The 23,034-nt window shown below is 34.4% G+C and overlaps 2 protein-coding genes and 1 pseudogene across 3 annotated transcripts; all 3 read left to right on the top strand.

Annotated features, from left to right (window-relative positions):
* The first annotated feature begins 1,550 nt into the window (after positions 1 to 1,550).
* LOC8267392 (cysteine-rich receptor-like protein kinase 15) lies at positions 1,551 to 4,514 on the top strand. 2 transcript variants are annotated; one of them, XM_015718733.3, is made up of 7 exons: positions 1,554 to 2,391; positions 2,744 to 2,863; positions 3,019 to 3,209; positions 3,298 to 3,508; positions 3,600 to 3,837; positions 3,930 to 4,080; positions 4,153 to 4,514. In XM_015718733.3, the coding sequence occupies exons 1-7, from the start codon at positions 1,614 to 1,616 to the stop codon at positions 4,450 to 4,452; spliced, it is 1,989 nt and encodes a 662-aa protein (XP_015574219.2). In that variant the 5' UTR covers positions 1,554 to 1,613; the 3' UTR covers positions 4,453 to 4,514. The 2 variants fall into 2 exon arrangements, with proteins under 2 accessions (XP_025012981.2, XP_015574219.2); XM_025157213.2 differs by having other exon boundaries at positions 1,551 to 2,391; positions 3,930 to 4,514.
* Positions 4,515 to 6,563: 2,049 nt separating this feature from the next.
* LOC8267394 lies at positions 6,564 to 17,413 on the top strand (annotated as a pseudogene).
* A 1,049-nt stretch (positions 17,414 to 18,462) lies between these two features.
* On the top strand, positions 18,463 to 22,097 carry LOC8267395 (cysteine-rich receptor-like protein kinase 10). The gene is made up of 7 exons (XM_002518507.4): positions 18,463 to 19,450; positions 20,031 to 20,168; positions 20,306 to 20,427; positions 20,512 to 20,722; positions 20,860 to 21,097; positions 21,179 to 21,329; positions 21,420 to 22,097. The coding sequence occupies exons 1-7, from the start codon at positions 18,619 to 18,621 to the stop codon at positions 21,750 to 21,752; spliced, it is 2,025 nt and encodes a 674-aa protein (XP_002518553.2). The 5' UTR covers positions 18,463 to 18,618; the 3' UTR covers positions 21,753 to 22,097.
* The last annotated feature ends 937 nt before the right edge of the window (positions 22,098 to 23,034 follow it).

Genomic DNA, 23,034 nt, shown 5'->3' with positions numbered 1-23,034 from the left:
TCATTACCAATAGCCATGTGATAAATGGGTCCAAAATTGGGGAATATAATAATTTGGAAAAAGGAAAAGGTAGTGAAAACAAGGGAATATTTTTCCTTTCTACTTTTCTTAGTGAAGAGATTGGGGGAAAATGAAAATAGAACAAAGGCACATGCAACCCATGTAGAACTTTTTTCTTCAAATAATTTTATCAGTAAACTTGACTTTTTCTTCTTTTGCTCTGAACTAGAGATCATGGAATAGATTTGATCTTGAAATAGGACACTTAACTGGGTTTTAACTGGATATTACAGATTAGCAACCTTCTGTTTTCTTTATTACACTTCATGGCTGAGGTCAAGGAAAGTGTACTTGCTCAAGCATAAAGTATTGATTTTGGGATTTACGAGAAGGATGTCCTTCAAATTAGTTAGTTTCATCAAGAATATATAATTAAATAAAATCAAGGTCAAATTCATTTTCTTATTGGACGGAAAGAAATCAATTAACTGTATGAAACAAGGACTTTGCAAGTGTATAACAATAATTTATTTGTACTTCAATTGGGAACAAAGCATTCAGATCATCATCTTAAGAAGATTTCTTCAAATAATCATAACATTATAAAATGTGTCCTATGATATAACTCAAGTTGAATTCTGTGGGTTGAGCGAGCATGTCATTACAGAATTCTGACAATCATCTTAATATGTTTTGAATTTTTTGAGAGAGTTAATTACAAAAGTTTTTACCTTAAAAGACAATTTAGTCCCTATTGTTCTGAAATTAGTATGATTTTAAGAATTTAACTTTCTATAATATAATGACTTAAGGAGTAAAATGGTGTCATTAAAAAATTAGGATTAAATTTTTAGTATAAATTTCAAATTTATATTATTAATGGACTACAATTTATGATTACTAAAAAAATCTTAGGAACTAAATTTATTAGTCTTAAAACATTAGGGACTAAAGTGCTTTTAAGGCAAACCTCAGGAGGAATTTTAAATTTAACCATTTTTTAGATTAGAAAAATGAGCCACATGAAATAGATTATTTCATAAATCAAGTATCTATCATTATGTCCCACATATGGTATAAAATATCCTAGAACCATTTCCTAGATTTTCTTAATTATTTTCATTGTGAGAGGATTGATCATGGTGAGAAGTTTTCCAATCAATCTCACCAGAAGCATATGCCAGATATGAAAAACTTGGTCACTCCATTTACCCAATTGGGACTCAACATTTCAGAATCCAATTCTAGTGGTGGAATACAAGCCTTTCGATTAGTACCAAGGAAAAATAGAAATCCACGTCAGCCAGTTTTTGGTTAGCTAGTGTGTTTAATGTATCTAGTGCAGCATCACTAAGTCAAGAATTTTGATTTAAAAAATAAAAATATATACTTTTCGAATTTATCCCAGTACTGATGAAATGTTTGAGCATGGAAGTTTCGGCATAAAATTCAATAATGTTAATTGTCCAAGCTAGTGACAGTAACTTGCCAATAGAAAATGAAATATCCTAGCCTGAAGCAAAATTTGACTTCTCTATGAAACAAAATTTATCATCCACTCTCTTTATTGCTTAAATTAGCGACACAGCACAACTATCTCTAAGAATGACAAAATGGACAAATCTACACTTCCAGATATGCTTTTCCTGGTTGTACCAATTTTAATCCTATCTAATTCTGTAGCTGCAAATCCTCTATTCACAGATTGTTCACATGGTACAACTGCAGAAAACTATACTCTCAACAGCCCATTTGAAAATAACCTCAAGCTTCTTTTTCAGAACTTAACTTCTATGACTCCCTTAACAGGCTTCTACAACACTTCTATTGGAGAAAGCCCTGATAGAGTTCATGGGCAAGCACTTTGCAGAGGAGATATTCATGCCACAGCTTGCCGAACTTGCATCGAGAACGCAGTTCAAGAACTTGTAAAGATTTGCAAGAGTAAAGATGCAATCATATGGTATGAATCGTGTCAAGTTCGATACTCTTTACGAATGTTCTTCTCGATGCAAGTTTACACTGGGAAATATGTTGATTGGGAAACTCAGAAAAAGATGATATCGAACCCAGTTCATTTTTATGATGTTTTGAAGTATTTATTGAATAACATCTCGAATAAGGCCGCATTTAGTCCTTCAGAGAAGATGTTTGCTACCGGAGAAGTGAAATACTCGCAGAAGGACACAATATATGGTCTTGTTCAATGCACTAGAGACATCGAAGGAGATGATTGCCGTAGTTGTTTGGATCAAGCTTTTGGAGATCTTTGTGGTTGCTGCTATTCTAGACAAGGTGGGATTATTGTTAGCAGGAATTGCAACGTGAGGTATGAGCTGTACAGCTTCTACAATTCATCAAGAAATCTACTAACGTACCCCACTCCGAACGGTCAGTGAACAGAATGTTTCAAAAATAATCTGTTGGTCAAATTCACACATTTACTGTGTTTAAGGATTAAAATTTAACACTATTTTATGCATTAAATCGTTGAAATACACAGTAGTTGCTAATAATTGGTAGGTATGATGATAACGAATAACTGCCCATGACTGCTGTCCCCTGTTTCCTGCAAGTCCAAGAGTATAAACCTGATTTAATGAACTGGAGAAGAATGCCTGCACAATCAGGCGTACGTGTGGTCAACTTGTTATTTAGAGTGATCCAGTGATCCGGTCAAACCTGTAGTTTTAGTGTAGATGATAAACTGGAACTAAATGCCGTTCTCTGCTTTGCAAAGCAGGGGATAAATGGAAGGCTTGGATGATTGCTCTTGCTCTGTGCATACCAACTGTAGTAATTGCAGTTCTCATTGGATCTTGCATTTTCTTTCACTGTCGGAAAGGAGGACAGGAAGAAGAAGGTAAACCATCTTTTACTTAAAATTTTATTGCCCCCGTTTTCTGCTTCCAATAGTTACAAATTGGGAGTTGGCCTTTATGTATAGGCTAATTTCATGTCGGAATAACAACTAACTAGTACTCAGTGCTCTTTTCGTTCCCTTTCTGTTCTATTTAGATGAGAAGAAAAGCCAGCTTGCATTATTACAGGATCTGGCAAGCCCTAAAGGTATGTCAATGACAGGAGCAAATGATTTGGTGAGTTCGGAGGGACTAATTTTCTTGGATCTAACTACTATAAGGGCAGCTACAGACAATTTTTCTTATTCGAATAAGCTTGGGCAAGGTAGTTTTGGCACTGTGTTCAAGGTAACACCATTGCTTTCTTTTCAGTTTAAGATGTTTCAGTGTTAGTTTCAATGGGTAGAGATTATATTTTGGTTGCCAATATTTTCAGGGTGCTTTACCCGATGGAAAGGAAATAGCCGTTAAAAGGTTGTCAAGGAAGTCATGGCAAGGCTTAGAGGAGTTCAAGAATGAAATCATATTAATCGCAAAACTTCAACACAGGAACCTGGTCAGGCTCTTGGGATGTGGCATAGAAGGAGAGGAGAAGCTGCTAGTTTATGAGTTCATGCCCAACAAAAGTCTTGATCTCTTTATTTTTGGTTAGTTCCATTTTGTTCATGCATCCACTGTTTATAAGAGTTTAGATTATATACGCGCAGATGCTCAACTTTCTTCTTCCACCCATTTCAGATTCTGAAAGGCGCAAACAACTTGATTGGAAGACATGCTACAACATAATATGTGGAATTGCTAAAGGACTTCTTTATCTACACGAGGATTCCAGACTTAAAATCATCCACAGGGACCTTAAGCCTAGCAATGTATTATTAGACAATGAAATGGTTGCCAAGATTTCAGATTTTGGAATGGCAAGAATTTTTGGCGAAGACCAGCATACAGCTAATACTAGACGAGTTGTAGGAACATAGTAAGTACAGGTTCTTTGTTAGTTAATTAATTTTCCTTTGCTTTGTTATGATTATAGTTTCTAAAAGTCTTGGGTGCTTATATGCAAAACAGTGGATATATGTCTCCAGAGTATGCAATGGAGGGGCTATTCTCTGTAAAATCAGACGTTTTCAGCTTTGGTGTTATGATGCTAGAGATCATAAGTGGGAAGAAAAATAATGGCTTTTACATTACAGAGCTCGCCCCTACGCTCTTAGTATATGTATGTATAACTTTCCCTCAATGGAAATTTCCATTTCAAGCAAGTAATTCAAATTCTTCATTGTATTTACAGGTATGGCAACTGAGGAATGAAGGAAAAGAACTGGAATTTATAGATCCTTTATTGATAGAAAAAGTTCCAATAGCAGAAGTTGTGAGGTGTATACATATTGGACTTTTATGTGTACAGGAAGATCCAGAAGATAGACCCACCATGTCATCGGTAGTATTATTATTGGGAAGTGAACCAAATGCTCTTCCTGAGCCAAAACAGCCTGCATTTTCAGTGGGTAGAATGTTTTCAATTGATAGGCCTTCAACAACTGTTCCTTCTGTAAATCAGATCATAGATTCTATTATCTTACCAAGGTGAATCTTGATTAGATCAACTATTCGTTTGTGTATTCTGGATCAATAACACAAAAATTTTTCTTCTGTCTTTCTGTAATTCCTGATTTCTTTTTTACGGAAGTCAACTAACCAATGGTCATCAGATTATCATTGTTTTATTTCATGGCTTTGAAGCATTAGTTAATAAGTATAAAAAGATTCAAGTGATTAAAAAATGTATAGTGCCATTGGTTCATTGAATTTGGTTTTAGCCTGAGTTTTATAATATTTGAATTCTGAAGAGGATTATAAAGCCAAGTAGCAGGATGTGATTGATTATCAACTTTATCAGTGACCTTGACTCTGTTACTTAATATCTTCAGGCTCAATCCTTTCCTGGAACTTGATAGTCAGTTGAACTGGAGAGATAGACTGGGTTAGGTTATTAGATATTTACTTCTGCAGCTCATGCATGACATCACTCTCAGTGCCTCGGAATAAAAAACTTGTGGAACTTAAAAATAATACAGTTGAATGAAGAAATTTAAATGAAGATACTAAGAAGAATGAAGACTTCCAAATCAAAGTCAACTGCAAGAAACAAGTGCTTATTGAGGAAGTTAGTTTTGACTTTTCTGTGGGAGACAGAAACTTTTCAACTGCAGAATTCAGTTTTTTCTGGCACTTATTGCCCATTCAAATTAAAACACAAAGTTTTCCTATCGTTACTTCTCTAAGAATACTTTGACAAAAGAAACACACAAACATGGTACCCAATTCTGCATACTATTTCAAAATTTTCCTCCCAATAGTTTTGCACTCGTCTTTATCCAGTTTTTCTACAGGATTGACCCAGATAAGGAAGATGGATTAAAGATACAGTTTTAGCTGTGCTTCTCTTGATCCTACCACTCCATACTGGCAGTCTGTAAGCATGTGTTTGTTCAAATGATATACTCTCAATTGTCCATTTGGAGACAACCTTATACTTCTGGAGGGCTTGTGGTTTAGTTGTCAAAAATGTCTAGTTTTGGATTAGCACTAATGACGCATGCATCAAATATGGAAAATCAAAATGGAAATAAGAGAGCTTCAGAGGAATATGGAGGTTGGTATTGCGAACAGCATCAAAGTACGACTCTCTATTCCAACTTCGCAACCATTTGCATTCTAACGTGCACGCTGGAATTCATTATAATTAATAAGTGAATACACTTAATTACGACTAAATAAGATTTAGAAAATCAATTACTAAATTTTAAAAAATCTGGATACAGACATATTGACACAAAAAATAACAGCATTTTAAATGCAAATTGACAGACCTAAATGAAGGACAAGAACTGGAATTTCGCAGTTGACTGAGACAAGCCCAAAGGAGTCGGCTGGGGCACATACATATTGTGCTTTTATGTGTATAAGAAGATCCATCAGATAGGACCACCATGTCATCTCCCAGCGAATGAGCTGACATATGAGCCGAACGGATTTTAATCAGAATGTTAACATGCTTTGATGAAGTAATTAAAAAGAAAAATAAAAAATGCCCAGATTTTACTTTTTGATATTAATTTTAATATATTAAAATATTAAAAATACAGTCTTTTAATTTTTTTAAAAATACGGTTTTAGTTGTTTTTGAAACAACTGAAAAATAACACATTGCAATTTTAAAACAAAATTTAATATAACAGCATTTACATGTTACAAATGATATTTTTTTTTTGTTGATTTTAGAATATTTCTAAAATATTTCCTAATTAAAAATAAAAAAAATAAAAGTCAGTGGTATAATAATTTATTAATGTAAATAAGTAAATTTTATGGTTATTTTATTTTAAAATAAAATAATTATACTTTATTTTAATCCACCAATAAGATAATGATAATTTATATAATATTTTTTATAAAAATAAATAATTTATAATTATAGATTATAATTAAAATAAAATTTACTAAAATAATATAAAATAATTTTAAATATACAAACAATGCAACTGCTAAGGCTATAGCAAGCTCTTCACCGGTTGATAAAAAGTTTGCAACAGAAGTTGTTAACATTTCGAGCTTCCAGAGACTCTACAGCCTAGTTCAGTGCAGGCCAGACTTATCTGAGGCTGACTGCAATAGGTGTTTCAGTGGAGCTATTGCCTACCTTCCTGTTTGTTGCGGTGGAAAGCAAGGAGCAAACGTTCTAACTCCTAGTTGTGGCTTTAGATATGAATTATACCCGTTTTATAACTTGTCAGCAGCAGCAGCTCCGCCTCCACTTCCATCGGCAAGCCCTAAAGGTAAAGTTATCGTCGAACTACTAGTCATTAATTGCTTTTTTTTTTTAAATAAAATATCCTGTGTGGTTTTCAACATGTGGATAAGATTTGTATCGTCAATGTAGAGCCACAGGCACTATGAAACAGTCCTTTTAGAGATCAATTTTCTACAAGCTGCTAGGATATTAATTGAGTTAGAGAAATTAATTTGTTGCACACTAGAAAAATAAAAGAACTTTTGAGCGTGCTAAAGCATAGAAATTATTAGTTATTTTTAACCTATGATCATGCGTAGTTAAATTAATTATATATTTACATATAACATTATTTATTAAGTACAATAATTTTATTTGATTGTCCTTTTAATTATGATAATTAATGATTATACATAATCTGACCAATATAAATGCTATACATGTCAATGCATAATTAATTCTGTTTACACAACTGGTAGATTATGTCTATTTAAAGAATAGACTAACATTAAAGACAAATGGTCAGTTTGCCCCTTGGATATATGCTTAAGGGGCAAATACATCTAATTTAGATTTTTTTTCAGCAAATAGCCTCTTGAAATTATGTTTAAAGGTTAAGTACATCCAATTAAAGTTTTTCAGCAAATAGTCTCTGAACTTGTGTCAAATGGTCAAGTACACCAATTTAAATGTTTTTAAAATTTAACTAACATTAGATATTTAGATTTTTATTAATTTATTGATACAATATCAATTGACGGGCTATACAAGAACGTATTTAAAAATCTAGATTTAATTTACTAAAAAATGATAAGCATTAAATAACTTAAATTTCAATTTCTAAGGATTATATAAGTTAAGTTTTAACTTTCTTAATAAATAGGCTCATAACTTGTCATTTTAGGTGAATTAAAACTGAACTTTAAATTTTGCTAAACACTAGCGCGTTACTAGATATTGTATCAGTAAATTAATAAAATAAATATTTTTTTTTAATTTTTAAAATCTAATTAAAATTAAAATTTAATATTATTTTACTTTTTAAAAAGTTTAAATTGAATTTATTTGTTTTTGGACATAAATTCAGAGAGTTATTTTTTAAAAAATTAAAATTAGAGTGTATTTGATCTTTAGACATAAATTTAAAGAGCTATTTATTGAAAAGTTAAAATTAGATATATTTAACTCTTAAATTTAAATTTAGAAGGCAAATTTATTTGCCTGTAATATTAATGAATATAATATAATTATTTCGACTATTTGATTCTTTATAATTGACATCGACTTCTTAGAAGTTGGAAAGGCGAGTAAAAGACAAATCTACTTTTCAATTTATAAATTTTGGGCTTGTTCAAATGTCTAGTGTCACATTTTATTTGGCTGATGCCCAGTTGTAGAAGAGAAAAGGAGCAATAATAGCTTTTTTTTATTTTCTTTTACTACATATAACTTAGTCCTACATTTAGAAAAATTAGACAAATAAAATCACCACAAGCATTCAAAAATCAAATTGTTATCTATTGAATTTCAGGGCTTTGTTACAATATTTGATAAGAATATTATTTCATAGTTTTGAAATTCATGAACTAGATGTCAAGTTATATACAAACTCGAACTATTACAGGAGCAATCTCTTAGAATAGGTTTCTTGAGATATTCTGCATCATGCAAGTTCATACCACATATTTCAGATTTTGATATGGCAAGGCTTTTTGAAGTTGATCAAACTCAAGCAAACACAAATAGAATCGTTTGGACATAATAAGTTTGAATTACTTTTGCATACAAGTAAAGACTTATTGAAATTTTTGACTGTCAATTACTGAAAGGCAAGTTATAGAAAAGTATTGTTATTTTTGGCTCCTTTCCTATCCCATATTGAAAGCTAAGAAAAGGAAGAAGTGGTCTCAAGTCTATAAATAGTGGGCCTTCTCTCATTTTCTAGGTGTCAAGAAATACAATTTAGCTCAGTCTATAAATTCTCTCCTTTTCTAGATGTTAAGAAAAACAATTAGCCTTATATTTCAATGGGCTAAATTATTTTTTTCTTTTTTCTCTTCTTAGTAATATTTCTTTGTAATTTTATTTAATTAAAGAAATATTATTTTAGCAGTGCCTGAGGAAGTAAGCATAATTTTGGCCGAACCTCGTTAAAGTTCTGGTGTTCTTTTTCTTATTGTTTATTTAATAGCTTATTTGTCGGGTAATTACAGGTGATTTATTGTACCTAAAATTACCTAAGAATTTATTTCTTAGTTGTAATTTTTCGTATAATTTATCCAATTGCAGTGGAAACTAATCCGATTTCCACAACAATTGGTATTAGAGCCAGGTTGCTGAGTATGCTTTGTGGCTGCCGTTCAAATTGATCTTCCATATCAGAAAAGAATCTGGGTTCTTCCGCATTGTATTTGAAAGCTATTAAATATAGATCGAAGCAGAAATGACTTACGGTGAAAGTACCTCTACACCAACCACAATAGTAGCACCAAATTCATCAATTTCAGTGAGAAATGCAGTGGCGAATTCCAGAATTATGGTGGAGATATTTGATGCTACCGGTCAATTCTGTATATGGCAAAGTAAAATTCTAGATGCCTTATTCCAACAAAGTCTAGATGTTGCCATTGAAGATGAGAAACCGGACTGTATGGAGGAGAAGGAATAGAAAACAATTAATCGATTGGCATGTGATACAATTCGATCGTGCTTGTTGGGATCTCTTCCAGAAGAATTTGAATTCCTTGAGACTACTTTACTCTGTGGAAAGGCTGAGGAGTCTCTGAGTGAGGTTTGTGCTACTTTATACAGTTATGAATTACGAAGAAAAGATAAAAAGGATAGCTCTAGTGATGCAGCGGAAGCTTTAGTAGTGAGAGGCTGTTCGAAGAAAAGAAGTAAAGGGAAGAAGGAAAGATCGAAGTCCAGAGTTGGCAAAGACCAATGTGCCTTTTGCCGGAAAGGGACACTGGAAGAAAGACTATTCGAAGCTGAAAGAAAAAGTCAAAGGGAAAGATGTTGCAGATACAAATGTAGGTGAATGTGATTCTGATATTTTATTAGTAATGATGCCATCAACCAACAATTTGAGAACTTGGATTCTTGATTCAGGCTGTAGCCACCATATATGTCCCAACCGGGAGTGATTTTCTGATTTCAAAGAAATAGAGGCTGGAGTTATCTACACAACAAATGACAACACTTGCAAAACTGCTGGAATTGGTTCAGTTCGGTTGAAGAATCATAATGGATCAATTAGAATTCTGACTGATGTCAGATATGTCCAAGTTTGACAAGAAACCTTATTTTTTTTGGAGTTCTGGCAAGAAAAGGCTTCACTATTGTCATTAAAAATGAAACTTTAAAGGTTATCTGTCGGGCACTTGTTGTGATGAAAGGTGTTTAGCAAAGCAATAACTTATATTACTATCTTGGTAATCTAGTTATTGGTACAACATCAGCAGTTTCTAGTTATTATCAGGAACTAGAAGCAAGCAGTTTGTGGCATGTGCGCTTGGGACATGCAGGCAAAAAATCCTTGAAACTTCTGGTAAATCAAGGATAATTGCTGGGAGTGAAAGTCTGCAAATTGAATTTCTGTGGACATTGTGTCAAGGAAAAACAAACAAGAGTGAAATTTGGTACTGCAATCCATGATACTAAGGGTATTCTAGATTATTGTTCACTCAAATGTATGGGGGCCCTCCAAGACAGCTTCAATGGGAGGCAAATATTATTATGTTTCCTTTGTTGATGATTTTTTTCCGGAGAGTATGAGTATACACTATGAAGATAAAGGATGAAGTGTTGGGAGTTTTTTCTCATCTGAAAAAAGATGGTAGAAACTCAGATGGGCAGAAAGATCAAACGTCTCCGAACAGATAATAAATGAGAGTATACAAGTGATCTTTTTATGAAAGTCTGGCAAAATGAAGGTATTGTGAGACACTTCACTGTCAGAAATACACCACAACAGAATAGGATGGTAGAAAGGATGAACCGTACTCTACTGGAGATAGTTCGGTGTATGTTGTCCAATGCTAGGTTGGGCAGACAGTTCTGGGCTGAGGCTGTAATATACACGTGTCATCTCATTAATCGTTTGCCATCAATTGCTATCAACGGTAAAACACCTTTAGAGGTATGGTATGGAAAACCTGCTATATATTATAATTCCTTACATGTTTTTGGTTCTACTGCATATTATCATGTTAAGGAATCAAAGTTGGATCTGAGGGCAAGAAAAGCAATTTTCATGGGGATATCATAAGGTGTAAAAGGATATTGCCTATGGTGCCTAGATTCAAAGAAGTTAATCTTCAGCAGAGATATTACCTTTGAAGAATCTACTATGGTGAAAAAGGTAGAAGAGCAGGAGACAAATGGAGCTTCACAGCAGGTGGAGCATTCTCCCAAACAGGTACAGTTTGATGATAGTAGAAGTACTGAACCAACAGTTGATCAGTCTGATAAATCTACTCCTATAGAAGAAGGAGAGTTAGAGGATGAATCAGATGATGAAGTAGAGGTTCCAGCACAAGAACCTCCACGGCAACATGAGTCAATTGCATTGAGTAAGCTAAAGAGGAATACTAGAAAACCTACTCATGTAGAAGATTTTGTAACCTTTGTATCTTCAAATGTTGATGTTCCAGCCACTTATATTAAAGCTGAACAGAGCTCTAAGGCAGATAAGTGGAAAATGGCTATGGAGGAAGAAATGCAATCCCTTGAAAAAAAATCAGACGTGGAAGCTAGCTAGTATGTTTAAGGGAAAGAAGACAATTGGTTGAAATTGGTATATACAAAAAAGGATGGATTTCCTAACAAGAATGATGTTCGCTACAAGGCAAGATTGGTAGCTAAAGACTATGCTCAGAAGGAAGGAATTAACTACAATGAAGTTTTTTGTCTAGTGGTGAAGCATTCCTTCATTAGAATATTGTTGGCCTTGGTAGCACCATTGAATTTAGAACTAGTTCAAATGGATGTAAAAACTGCATTCTTGCATGTTGATTTGGAAGAGAAAATTTACATGGATCAGCCTGAAGGATTTAGAGTTGCCAGAAAAGAAAATTTGGTGTGCAAATTGAATAAATCATTGTATAGTTTGAAACAGTCACCAAGGCAGTGATACAAACGATTTGATAAGTTTATGATGAGGCAAAGGTGCACAAGGAGCAAATATGATCATTGTGTATTCTTGAAAAGGCTACAGGATGGATCCTTTATCTATCTTCTCCTTTATGTTGATGATATACTGATTGCATTGAAGAATAGAGGAGAAATTGAACAGTTAAAGGCTCAACTGAATCAAGAGTTTAAAATGAAGGATTTAGGTGAAGCTAGAAAGATTCTTGGTATAGAGATAAGTAGAGACAGAAAATTGGAGAGACTTTGTTTAACTCAGAAGGAATATCTGAGAAAGGTACTGAAGCGGTTTGGAATTGATGAAACGACAAAGCTTGTCAATACATCAGTTGCTCCTCATTTTAAACACAGTGCTTCTCAATCTCCAAAAAATGATGAAGACCGAGAATATATGTCGAAGGTTCCATATGCAAATGCAATTGGTAGCTTGATGTATGCTATGGTGTGCACAAGACCTGACATTTCACAAATAGTCGGAGTTGTGAGTAGGTATATGCATGATCTTGGAAAAGGACATTGGCAAGCTGTGAATGGATCCTAAGGTATATTCGGAATACTGTGGATGTTGGATTAATATTTGAGCAGGATGAGAAGTTTGATCTGAGCGTGGTTGGATATTGTGATTCTGACTACACAGGTGATTTGGATAAACGTCGGTTAACTACTGGTTATGTGTTTACACTTGCAAAAGCATCAGTTAGTTGAAAGTCTACTTTGCAGTCAATGGTTGCTTTGTCTACAACAGAGGCAAAGTATATGGCAGTTAGAGAAACTGTAAAAGAGGCAATTTGGCTTCAAGGGTTGGTGAAAGATTTGGGAATTAATCAGAAGCACGTCAAAGTGCATTGTGATAGTCATAGTGCTATCTATTTTGCTAAAAACTAAGTCTATCATAAATCACCTGTAATTGCCCGATAAATAAACTATTCAATAAATAATAAGAAAAAAAACATCAGAACTTTAACTAAGTTCGACTAAAATTATGCTTACTTTCTCAGACACTACTAAAATAATATTTCTTTAATTCAATAGAATTATAAGGAGGTATTATTAAGAAGAAAAAGAAGAAAAATATAATTTAGCCCATAGAAACATAAGATTAATTGTTTTTCTTAACACCTAAAAAAAGAGAGAAGGTCCATTATTTATAGACCTGTGACCACTTCTTCCTTTTCTTAACTTTCAACGGGGGATAGGAAAAAAGCCAAAAATAACAACTACAATATTTCTCAGCTGGCAAATATGACTAATATATGCTCAGACTTGTACTGTTGCATTTTAATTTCTTCTATCTTCTTTATGTTTGCACTAATTATTGCTATTGATTGTGGTCGTTATAGTGGTTAAATGTCATCAGAATATGCAATGCATGGACAGTTCTCCAAGAAGTCTGATGTATATAGTTTTGGAGTCTTAGTTCTTGAGATTATAACAGGAAAGAAGAGCAGTTCATTCTATCAAACAGACGGAGCAGGCGACCTTTTGAGCTATGTGAGTAAAAAATCTACTCCTGGTATAAACAAGCCTCAAAAAGAAATTAAATGGTGAATAAAATAATTTAAATACAATTATAATTGCAGGTCTGGAAACACTGGAGAGATGGGATGCCATTGGAAGTTACGGATACAAGTCTTAAAAATTCTTATTCAGTAAATGAGCAGTACAAAGGGACAAAGGAGCTGGAGTCGGATCAATCTACTACCAAGTCGATACATTTTTCTGTTGATGAAGCTTCAATTACTGAAGTGTATCCTAGGTAGTGCATACAGAAAAAGAAATGACTTCATGTATTTGCACCAAAAGGTTTGCTTAAACTCAATATGGTAGGAGGTCAATATCTTAGTCTGTTAATAAAATGCCAGCTCTTCTTCAATACTAGTGCAATGATTGATATCCGTATGCATGGTTTCTGTGTTTCAGTCCACTTGAATATATACACCAACCAGTACAGGAGATACTTAATCTGTTGAGCAAGAACTGCGAAGATGCTCAGGTTGAGATTAGCTTATAACGATCATAATTATTTATAAGCCGCCTCAGATTAAGCTATTTAGGTTTTCAAAGTATTACTTCTATTGTTATGGTTATCAAGCACCTAAATTGGACAATTGATATCCCTCTCCCGAGCATTTAATGTTGTTTCTATCAACCCTTTCTCCTTTAATCTCCAACTACCATTGAATTAGAAGTATCCACGGATGTCACTTGCTCACTGTGGGGGCAGATGACCGGCACTTGGGCCAGCAAACATCTCCCCAATATGCTTTTATCGAGACAGCAGAAAAAGTCTCATTCTTTATCCACAGAAAAGAAAGCTTCATATTGCCGTAGCCGCCATGTGACAGATAACTTGGTTGAAATGCGCATAAAGTTGGCTTCAAATATCGCTTACTATGCACATTCAAATTTCTTTGCTCCAACTTTGACATAACTTTAGCAGAGTCATTATTCGCAGTCACGGAAATATCTATCATCTGGGTATCACTGGAATTCTCCTGGTTGTGAAGCACGAGGTTACTACTCTGAAAGCTAAGCCTTTTGTGAGTTGTGAGGGAGCACTACTTTCTGCCCTGTCAATTTTAGTTCTCACTAACACTGAAGCAGCAGTAACATACTTGCGTTACGACTGTCCAAATACCACTACTTTCACTCCCAACAGCACTGATCAGCACAATATCAATACCCTCCTCTCTTCTGTCTTTTAAATCTACTCGTCCCAATGGGTTCTACAACCTCACCGTTGATCAAGGCACTCCTGACATCGTGTACGGCCTTTTTCTCTGCCGCGGCGATGACACTCAAGATATCTGCAAAGAATGCGTCTCTACAGCCGGTAAACAGATAGTTCAACGCTGTCCACGTGAGAAGATTGCGTTAATAACTTATGATGAGTGTATGGTACGTTATTCAAACAGAAATTTCTTCTCTTCAGTGGAAAGAGAACCTTATTTACATTTGAGGAATACGCAGCAAGTTTCAGAGCCAGTGCGATTCACGGACTTACATGGAGAAAACGATGAATAATGTCACTGCAAAGGCAGCAAGTGATCCATCAGGAAAGAGATTTGCTACATATGAGATTAATTTCTCAAGCTTCCAAAAACTGTATACTCTTGCATAGTACACTCAGGATTTATCTGTGGCAAGTTGCAATAACTGCCTTCAAACTGCCGTTGGTTATCTATCCAGTTGCTGCAACGGAGCGCAAGGGGGAAGGGTTATATTGCCAAGCTGTAAAGTTAGATACGAGCTGTACCCATTTTACGGGATTGTAGCTCCATCCCCATCTAGTCCATCAGTTGTACCAGCCCCTTCTCTGACACCTAAAGGTAAGGTTGAACTAATATCAGTATATGTGTCATTTCCAGAGAGTATTTCACTATTTCAGGCCTCATTCTTGATTATCCATCACAAAGGGAAACATTTTGATTCTGTGTTAGTTGTTACTTGCTCGTTTTGTACTATAATTAAATGCTCAACTTACATTTCTATATGCATTATGAATTATTATACTTTCATTTTTCCTCTTTCCGCAGTGAAAAGGAAAAGATCAACTGTAACTTCTATTTCTATTGTAGTTCCGATTGCAGTCTCTGTGATGCTTTTTGTCATAGGCTTGTGCTATTTAACTTTAAGCAGAAAACGAAGCCCGAAAAGTGATGCTGTACCCGATCAAAGTGGTAAAGGAAAATTTACAAATTATAATTGATTCTGAGCAATCTTCTGCAAAAGTATTTTTAGAATAAATGTCTCTCAAAAGTGCACTACGTTTTCTTTTGTTTGGTTGTGCAGTTGGGAATGAAATCTCAACCGCATAGTCCCTGCAATTTGATTTGGCCACCATTCAAGCTGCCGCAAAGAGCTTCTCTGCTGATAACAAGTTGGGAGAAGGCGGATATGGTGAGGTTTATAAGGTAAGGTACTATTACTATTTTGTTTGTTGCTTATTTATGAACTAAACTACCATTTTTTGAAATATTTGGGATATAGTTCCGTTCTAATAATGGTTCAAACTGGAATTTACAGGGTACACTGCAGAATGGGCCAGTGGTAGCTGTAAAGAGGCTATTAACAAGCTGCTCCGGACAGGGCTTAGAAGAATTTAAAGATGAGGTCATTTTGCTAGCTAAGCTTCAACACAGATATCTAGTGAGATTATTGGGATTTTGCTCGGAAGGAGAAGAAAAGATACTAATTTTTGAATTTGTGTCCAACAAGAGCCTTGACTACTTTTTATTTGGTACTTTTCTCTTAACAAACATCAAATTGTTATGTTACAGAAATGAATAATTTCCTTAAGAGACTGCTTTCACCGACCAAATTTACATCCAAAACTAAACCAAAAGAAGGGAACATTGCTACATCAGTAAAATCCTTGCGTTCTTAATCCTCAAGTACTTGATTATCAAACCGTGCATTTACAGATACTGAAAAGCAAAGACAGTTGGATTGGCCAATACGTTACAAGATAATAGAAGGGATAGCCCGAGGGATTCAGTATCTTCATGAGGATTCTCAACTTAAAATCATACATCGTGATCTCAAAGCAAGCAATATATTACTAGATGAGCAAATGAACCTGAAATTTCAGATTTTGGCTTGGCAAGAATTATCAGCGTAGATCAAAGCCAAGGCAACACTGATAGAGTTGTTGGGACGCTGTAAGTTTCGAACTTCTGTTGTGTATTGCATATACTGTAAAGTGCTTGCCCCAATTCAACCTGCTAATTGCTTTATTTGGTGCTACTGCTGTTTCAGTGGTTACATGTGGCCGGAATATGCTATGCAGGGACATAAAGTCTGATGTGTATAGTTTTGGTGTTTTTTTACTAGAGATTATTAGTGGCAAGAAAACCAATATGTTGCTTGAATCAGACAACACTGAAGACCTTTTGAACTATGTGAGTATGATTTAAAAATCTTTAATAACTGTAGAATTAATTAATATCACTGACCATTTGAGCAAATATTGCAGGCATGGAATCTTTGGAGAGATAACAGCCCGCTGGAAATGTTGGATCCAACACTGAGAGATGAATATTCAAGCAATGAAGTTCTGAGGTGCATCTGGTTTGTTATGTGTACAGGAAGCTCCGGCGAATAGACCTACTATGGCAACAGTTATGCTTATGCTTAATAGTGTATCTGGTACCATCCCGTTACTGCAACGACCTGCATTTTACCTTCAAACAAACACAGAGACTAACATGGCAGTAGTTTCAGAGTCAGATCAATCTACGAGCAAGACAGGGCCAGGGTCTGTCAATGCAGTATCCATTACCCAATTAGATCCTCGATAGAACTCACGTCCATGTAAGTATTTGTCAATAGATCACTATGCTACTAGCGCAACAGCAGAAACTACTAAATCAGTTGTCAAAAATAAATAAATTTATCGGGCAGGTCAATTAGTCATTTTTGTCGTTGAACTAAACTCTTCGACTGTTGTAGAAACTAGAAATTGGTGGACTGAGATTTAATATACTGTTCTCTCATGCCACAGGAACAATGAGCTTGGCATTGACTTGGTTTGGGGTGACAGCATAGGTTTGTTTGCGAAAACTTCATTAAACTATCATCCGGTTCAATGTATTTTTATTTGAGAGCATGTGATTTATTTTTTATCGCTTTAGTACCCTATGAATATAATCGTTAACAAAATAGCGGGTAAATTATATAGATTTTGACGTGATATGCAATAGCCACTATTATTTCAACTGTCGTCATCAACACTTGCTAATAGTGACCGTTATTTGCTAACAGTTATTTACATAATACTAAAGTAATAAAATATAAACCACAGACTCTAAAATAAAAATACATTAAACCATAAAATAATTTAATAAATTTTTTTTTCTTATTTTGAATATAAACACTGGTTTTTCATCCTTCCTAATTCAACGAAAGACTTTTTTAGAACAATAAGAAAATCAGCAAATCAATATCAGCATAATCGACCAAAATTAGAGTTGAACAAGATGGTGGCTACAATTAAAAAGGAGAGAATATTTTTTTTAAAAAAACTACTCTAATTAAAAGAAAAAACGAATCAAAACATACCCATAAAATTATACAAACCCACGATTTAATTCCACCAAAAACTAAAAAACTAAAAAAAAAAACATATATACCAAATGGGTTCAATTGGTGGTCTTACAACCTGCCAACCAATCTAATTGCCTCAGATTGGTCCAGGTTGTATTAGAGTCCAATTTTGAGGTTGTCATCGCTGGTTCAAAGTGGCAATTAGTAGTTTTAATATTCTTACTATTATTTACAACATAGAATATTCATATATGATGCTAATGCAACCTGTACCAATCGCCAAAAGTCAATACCTTACTTATGCAAATGTTTATCAATTAGGTATTATCAATAAAGGAAATTCAAAAATCGTGTCCTGCGTTTATATTAATCATTTCTTCACTTCTGTACCTATTCATTAGTTGTCATTTTATTATATTTATTTTTATTAATTTTTATTTTAACATCTTCAAATCGCATAACAATTTTATAGTATAATTGACATGATCTTTTTCCAAAATAATTATGTAAAAATATTTTTTCTATATATTTTGATATTGTAAAAGGAAATGGGTAGAAATTTAATTTCTAATATTCACTTTATTCTTCAGTAAATTCTATAAATTATATTATACCAAATTGAGATTTATAATCTTTTCAGTTATTTGATCTAAATTTATATACTTTGCTAGAAATTGGGATGAGATATCCACATCTTAAATTTATCTTTCTTTTTGGCCCCTATCCATTTCCAAAGTAGGAGCAAAAGAATTTGATCCACCAAATAAAATGAGCTCATTTATTAGATTCTCCACAATTCTGCTTGTCTTGCTAAGCCTTTCAATTATTGCCAAATCACAGTCTCCAGAGCCTGTTTATCTTTATCATGTTTGCTCAAACACAACCACTTTCGATCCAAATAGCACATACCAGACCAATCTAAATCAACTCTTCCCTTCTCTTTCCAACAACGCAAACAACTCTATTGGCTTCTACAACAGATCTTCCGGGCAGGATCCCGACGATATCTATGGCTTATTTCTCTGCCGTGGTGATGTTAGCACCGATGTCTGCCAAGATTGTGTCACTTTCGCCTCTCAGGACATTGTCAAACGTTGCCCTATCGAGAAAGTAGCCATAGTATGGTACGATGAGTGTCTCCTGCATTATGCAAATCGGTCCTTATACTCCATCATGGCCCAAGAACCAGGGGTGTTCTTGTTGAATGTGCAGAATATAGCGGACCAAGATCGTTTCAACAATCTATTGGCTACCACTATGGGAAAATTGGCTACTGAGGCAGCAAGTGCAGCATCAGGAGAAAAAAAGTTCGCTGTGAAAATAGACAATTTTACCGCGTTTGAGAAGCTGTACAGCCTTGTGCAGTGCACGCCTGATCTTTCCAACTTAGATTGTGGGCGATGTCTACAGGCAGCTATCTCAAATTTGCCCACTTGTTGTGATGGGAAGCGAGGAGGAAGAGTCTTGTACCCAAGTTGCAATATTCGTTATGAAGTGTATCCATTTTTTAACGTTACTGCACTTGAGCCGCCACCGCCATCACCGTCGCCTGTGGTACCTCCTCCTCCTACAAGTTCAGGAACAAGACCAGAAACAAAAGGTAAAGTTTATTTGTACTGTTTTTGAGGTTATCTAATGCTTGATAATGGCTGGAAGTTATAAGGATCGATTCATTTATGGTTTATTTAAGGTTCAGGAACAATTTTAGAAGAAGTTGACATTATTGATTTATTTTAATACCCAGTTTTTCTACAAAATCAAAATTCATCCGTCTTCGAATAAAACCGCAGTACCGCGTAACAACTTCTTTTTTTTTAATAACAAAACATTACCTTGTAACTTCAGTATTTTCTTATTTGTTAGTTTTACAGATTATTATTATAAGTAAATACTTTTTTGTTTTTGTTTTTGAGCTGTTAGAAAACTTCAAGCTGTTAAAGAATATAAATATTGGAGAGTTCCTTAGTGTCACTGTATAGCTAATTTTAAATATTTTGATAACATTCAGACTCGAGTGCAACTTTTATTGATAACTTTCCACACTTTGCTTGTTTCTTTGAATTGTTGGATTATGCCATCAACTAGAGAATTCCGTGACTGACTGCAATAAAAGATGTTCTCTTTCCTTTCTACAGTGCAAATGCAATATATTGAAGTACATGTTTTATTCATTTATGCAGGAAAAAGCGGCTTATCAACTGTTACAATCGTAGCCATTGTTGCTCCAGTTGCTGTCGCTATTGTGTTTTTCTTTCTGGGCTGCTGTTACCTAAGGACACGGGCTAGAAAGAAGTATGATGCTGGGCAAGAAGATGATGGTAACAATTATCAGAAATTAACCAACTTTAATTATTTATGTTAAAATGCATTTGGTCTTTTTACTATATTCTTTTGATTTTGTAGCATGTGATTATTTTAAAAGCTTAATAAACATGTCCTTTGGTTATATATGTAGCTGGGAATGAGATTACAACTGTGGAGTCCTTGCAAATTGATCTGAATACAATAGAAGCTGCTACGGATAAGTTCTCTGCTGCGAACAAGCTAGGTGAAGGTGGATTTGGTAAGGTTTACAAGGTGAGAATTTATAAAGTTTTAATCTTGAAGATTAACAATTACGCAAATGAGATGGCGTGACGATTTGTAGAAGTCAATTATCAGGGTACACTTCCTAATGGGCAAGAGATAGCTGTAAAGAAGCTATCAAGAAGCTCTGTGCAAGGTGCACAAGAGTTTAAGAATGAGGTTGTCTTGTTAGCCAAGCTTCAACACAGAAATCTGGTGAGGCTACTAGGATTTTGCTTGGAGGGAGCAGAAAAAATACTCGTCTATGAATTTGTTCCCAATAAAAGCCTGGACTACTTCCTTTTCGGTTTGTATTTTCTAAACATATTCCCAATTTGCCTCGACTACTTCCTCCATGAGTACAGATGCGCATTGTATAGTTGTATTCAATTGGAATCTAACCTGTTGCATTTGACTTGAATGTTTGATTTCATAAATTTGTAGACGCTAAAAAGCAGGGACAACTAGACTGGCAGACACGTTACAAGATAGTTGGAGGAATTGCACGAGGGATCATTTATCTTCACGAGGACTCTCAACTAAAAATCATACACCGCGATCTTAAAGTTAGTAACATTTTATTAGATAAGGATATGAATCCAAAAATTTCAGATTTTGGTATGGCCAGAATTTTTGGAGTTGATCAAACCCAAGGAAATACTAATAGAATTGTTGGGACATAGTAAGTTTTACTTGTTTTGCCTCAATTCTAATATTACGTTTGATTTATCAAACCTAAAATAAACTATTATGCATTTTTCAGTGGATATATGTCTCCAGAATATGCAATGCATGGACATTTCTCTGTCAAGTCTGACATATACAGCTTTGGTGTCTTAGTACTTGAAATTATATGTGGGAAGAAAAATAGTTCTTTCTATGAAATACATGGCGCTAGCGATCTTGTGAGCTATGTGAGTAGGATGTTTTCACCTTTGCCTATCACCAATATCATCTCAAAAAACTACAAAGTAAATGGCCATTAAATACCTAGAATTTTGCAGGTCTGGACACATTGGAAAGATGGGACACCTATGGAAGTGGTGGATCCAGTCCTAAAAGATTCATATTCAAGAAATGAAGTATTAAGATGCATCCAAATAGGCTTGTTATGTGTTCAAGAAGATGCAACTGACAGACCTACAATGGCAACAATAATGCTTATGCTCAACAGTTTTTCTGTTACTCTACCAGTGCCTCGACAACCGGCATTTTTTCTCCACAGTAGCTCAGAACCGACCATGCCAATGGAAGGATTGCAGTCAGATAAATCTACTACCAAATCAATGCAATGGTATGGGAACGAGGAATCGATCACTCAAGTATATCCTCGATAGAGAATGTGGTCGAATTTACGGGAATAAAGCCACAAAAAATGAGTACATTAGTTTCATCATCAGCATGGCTCAAGGCACAAAAAAGGCAAGGTAATTTTAAAGAATAAAATTCCAAGATTGAAGCTTGTTGGTCAGACTTTATGCGCACGTGTTTTCCTTAAAATTATTCATTCTTAAAGGATTCATGGATTGTTCTACTTGAAATTATTTGATTCGTAAATGTAGTATATTTCTGTCACCTTCACATTAATATAAGATTTAGGATATACGTTGTTAGCATAATTCTAGATTTTCTAACAATTGTCTTATTAACATATAGGATTTGCTGTTTCTCCTTTGTTTTCAGCTTTGATACATTGAGTTTGACATAAGGCATTTTTTTACTCTGTAAATGAGCTGCTTCATCTTCTATTCATGTGAACTATCGATTTATCAAATCCGTTTATTATAATTAGTTAAAAGACTAATAAATATCAATGATAACACATATAAAAGTTAAATTATTAAAATACTTTTCTTTTTTTGAAAGAAAAGGAATAAAGGACTTGTAACTGTTTAAATGAAAAATGGCAATCAACTGAAATAACAAGGCAAACAAATACACAAAGCACACATAAAGACATAAAAATAAAAGGCAGATTGGGGCGAGTTTCCAGCCTCAGATGGAAAACCCAGGCACGAGGGGTTCTGATAATGTCCTGAACCTTCATGAGAGAGAAAAATGAAAAAAGAAACGAATGTAACTTGGGCTTTAGACTACATGCAACAACAATTTTGATATTCAACATTGAGATAGTCCACTTTTGCGAGGCTTGCCGTTTGCTCCATCTGTCGTTTTAATGCTGAATAATTAGGTACAGCAACGACCAGCAATTTTTTTTTCATTCAAACAAACTGTTCTTAACAAAGAAAGAAGGCTATAAGGTCTGAGAGGCTGCACAAGCTAGATTGCTTGTGCAGGCTTCTCATCACTGACCTGAGATAAAAGGAGTATTATTTCCTGCAAAGTAGCAAATGTCACTTCTACCTTTACCTCATACAGAAAGAACTATTGTATCTACCGTTAGAAAGAAACAATTCAGAATGTATATATAACCATCAACGCATTGTTAAAAACTCAAAATTCATATATACAAAATATATAAAGTTTTTCTTTTCATAATATTCTTCATTGTTCTTTTTCACATGGTATCAAAGCAGGTTTAACCTGTGCTCGTCACCTACCAAAAATTCTTTTCTCACCCAGCCATGTCTCAAAATGAAAAATTAACCAACATCACAC

This window comes from Ricinus communis, chromosome 5, assembly GCF_019578655.1.
Source record: "Ricinus communis isolate WT05 ecotype wild-type chromosome 5, ASM1957865v1, whole genome shotgun sequence".
Classification (NCBI taxonomy): domain Eukaryota; kingdom Viridiplantae; phylum Streptophyta; class Magnoliopsida; order Malpighiales; family Euphorbiaceae; genus Ricinus; species Ricinus communis.
Note: the sequence above shows the minus strand (reverse complement) of the source record. Positions and strands in the feature narration are given on the sequence as shown.

Bases quoted from the DNA above. Each gene is read 5' to 3' on its own strand.
- LOC8267392 (XM_025157213.2), top strand. From the start codon at position 1,614: ATGGACAAATCTACACTTCCAGATATGCTTTTCCTGGTTGTACCAATT. The intron at 2,864-3,018 runs GTAAACCATCTT...TGTTCTATTTAG, and splicing joins AGGAGGACAGGAAGAAGAAG to ATGAGAAGAAAAGCCAGCTT. The intron at 3,838-3,929 runs GTAAGTACAGGT...TATGCAAAACAG, and splicing joins AGACGAGTTGTAGGAACATA to TGGATATATGTCTCCAGAGT.
- LOC8267395 (XM_002518507.4), top strand. From the start codon at position 18,619: ATGAGCTCATTTATTAGATTCTCCACAATTCTGCTTGTCTTGCTAAGC. The intron at 20,723-20,859 runs GTTTGTATTTTC...ATAAATTTGTAG, and splicing joins CCTGGACTACTTCCTTTTCG to ACGCTAAAAAGCAGGGACAA. The intron at 21,330-21,419 runs GTGAGTAGGATG...AGAATTTTGCAG, and splicing joins CTAGCGATCTTGTGAGCTAT to GTCTGGACACATTGGAAAGA.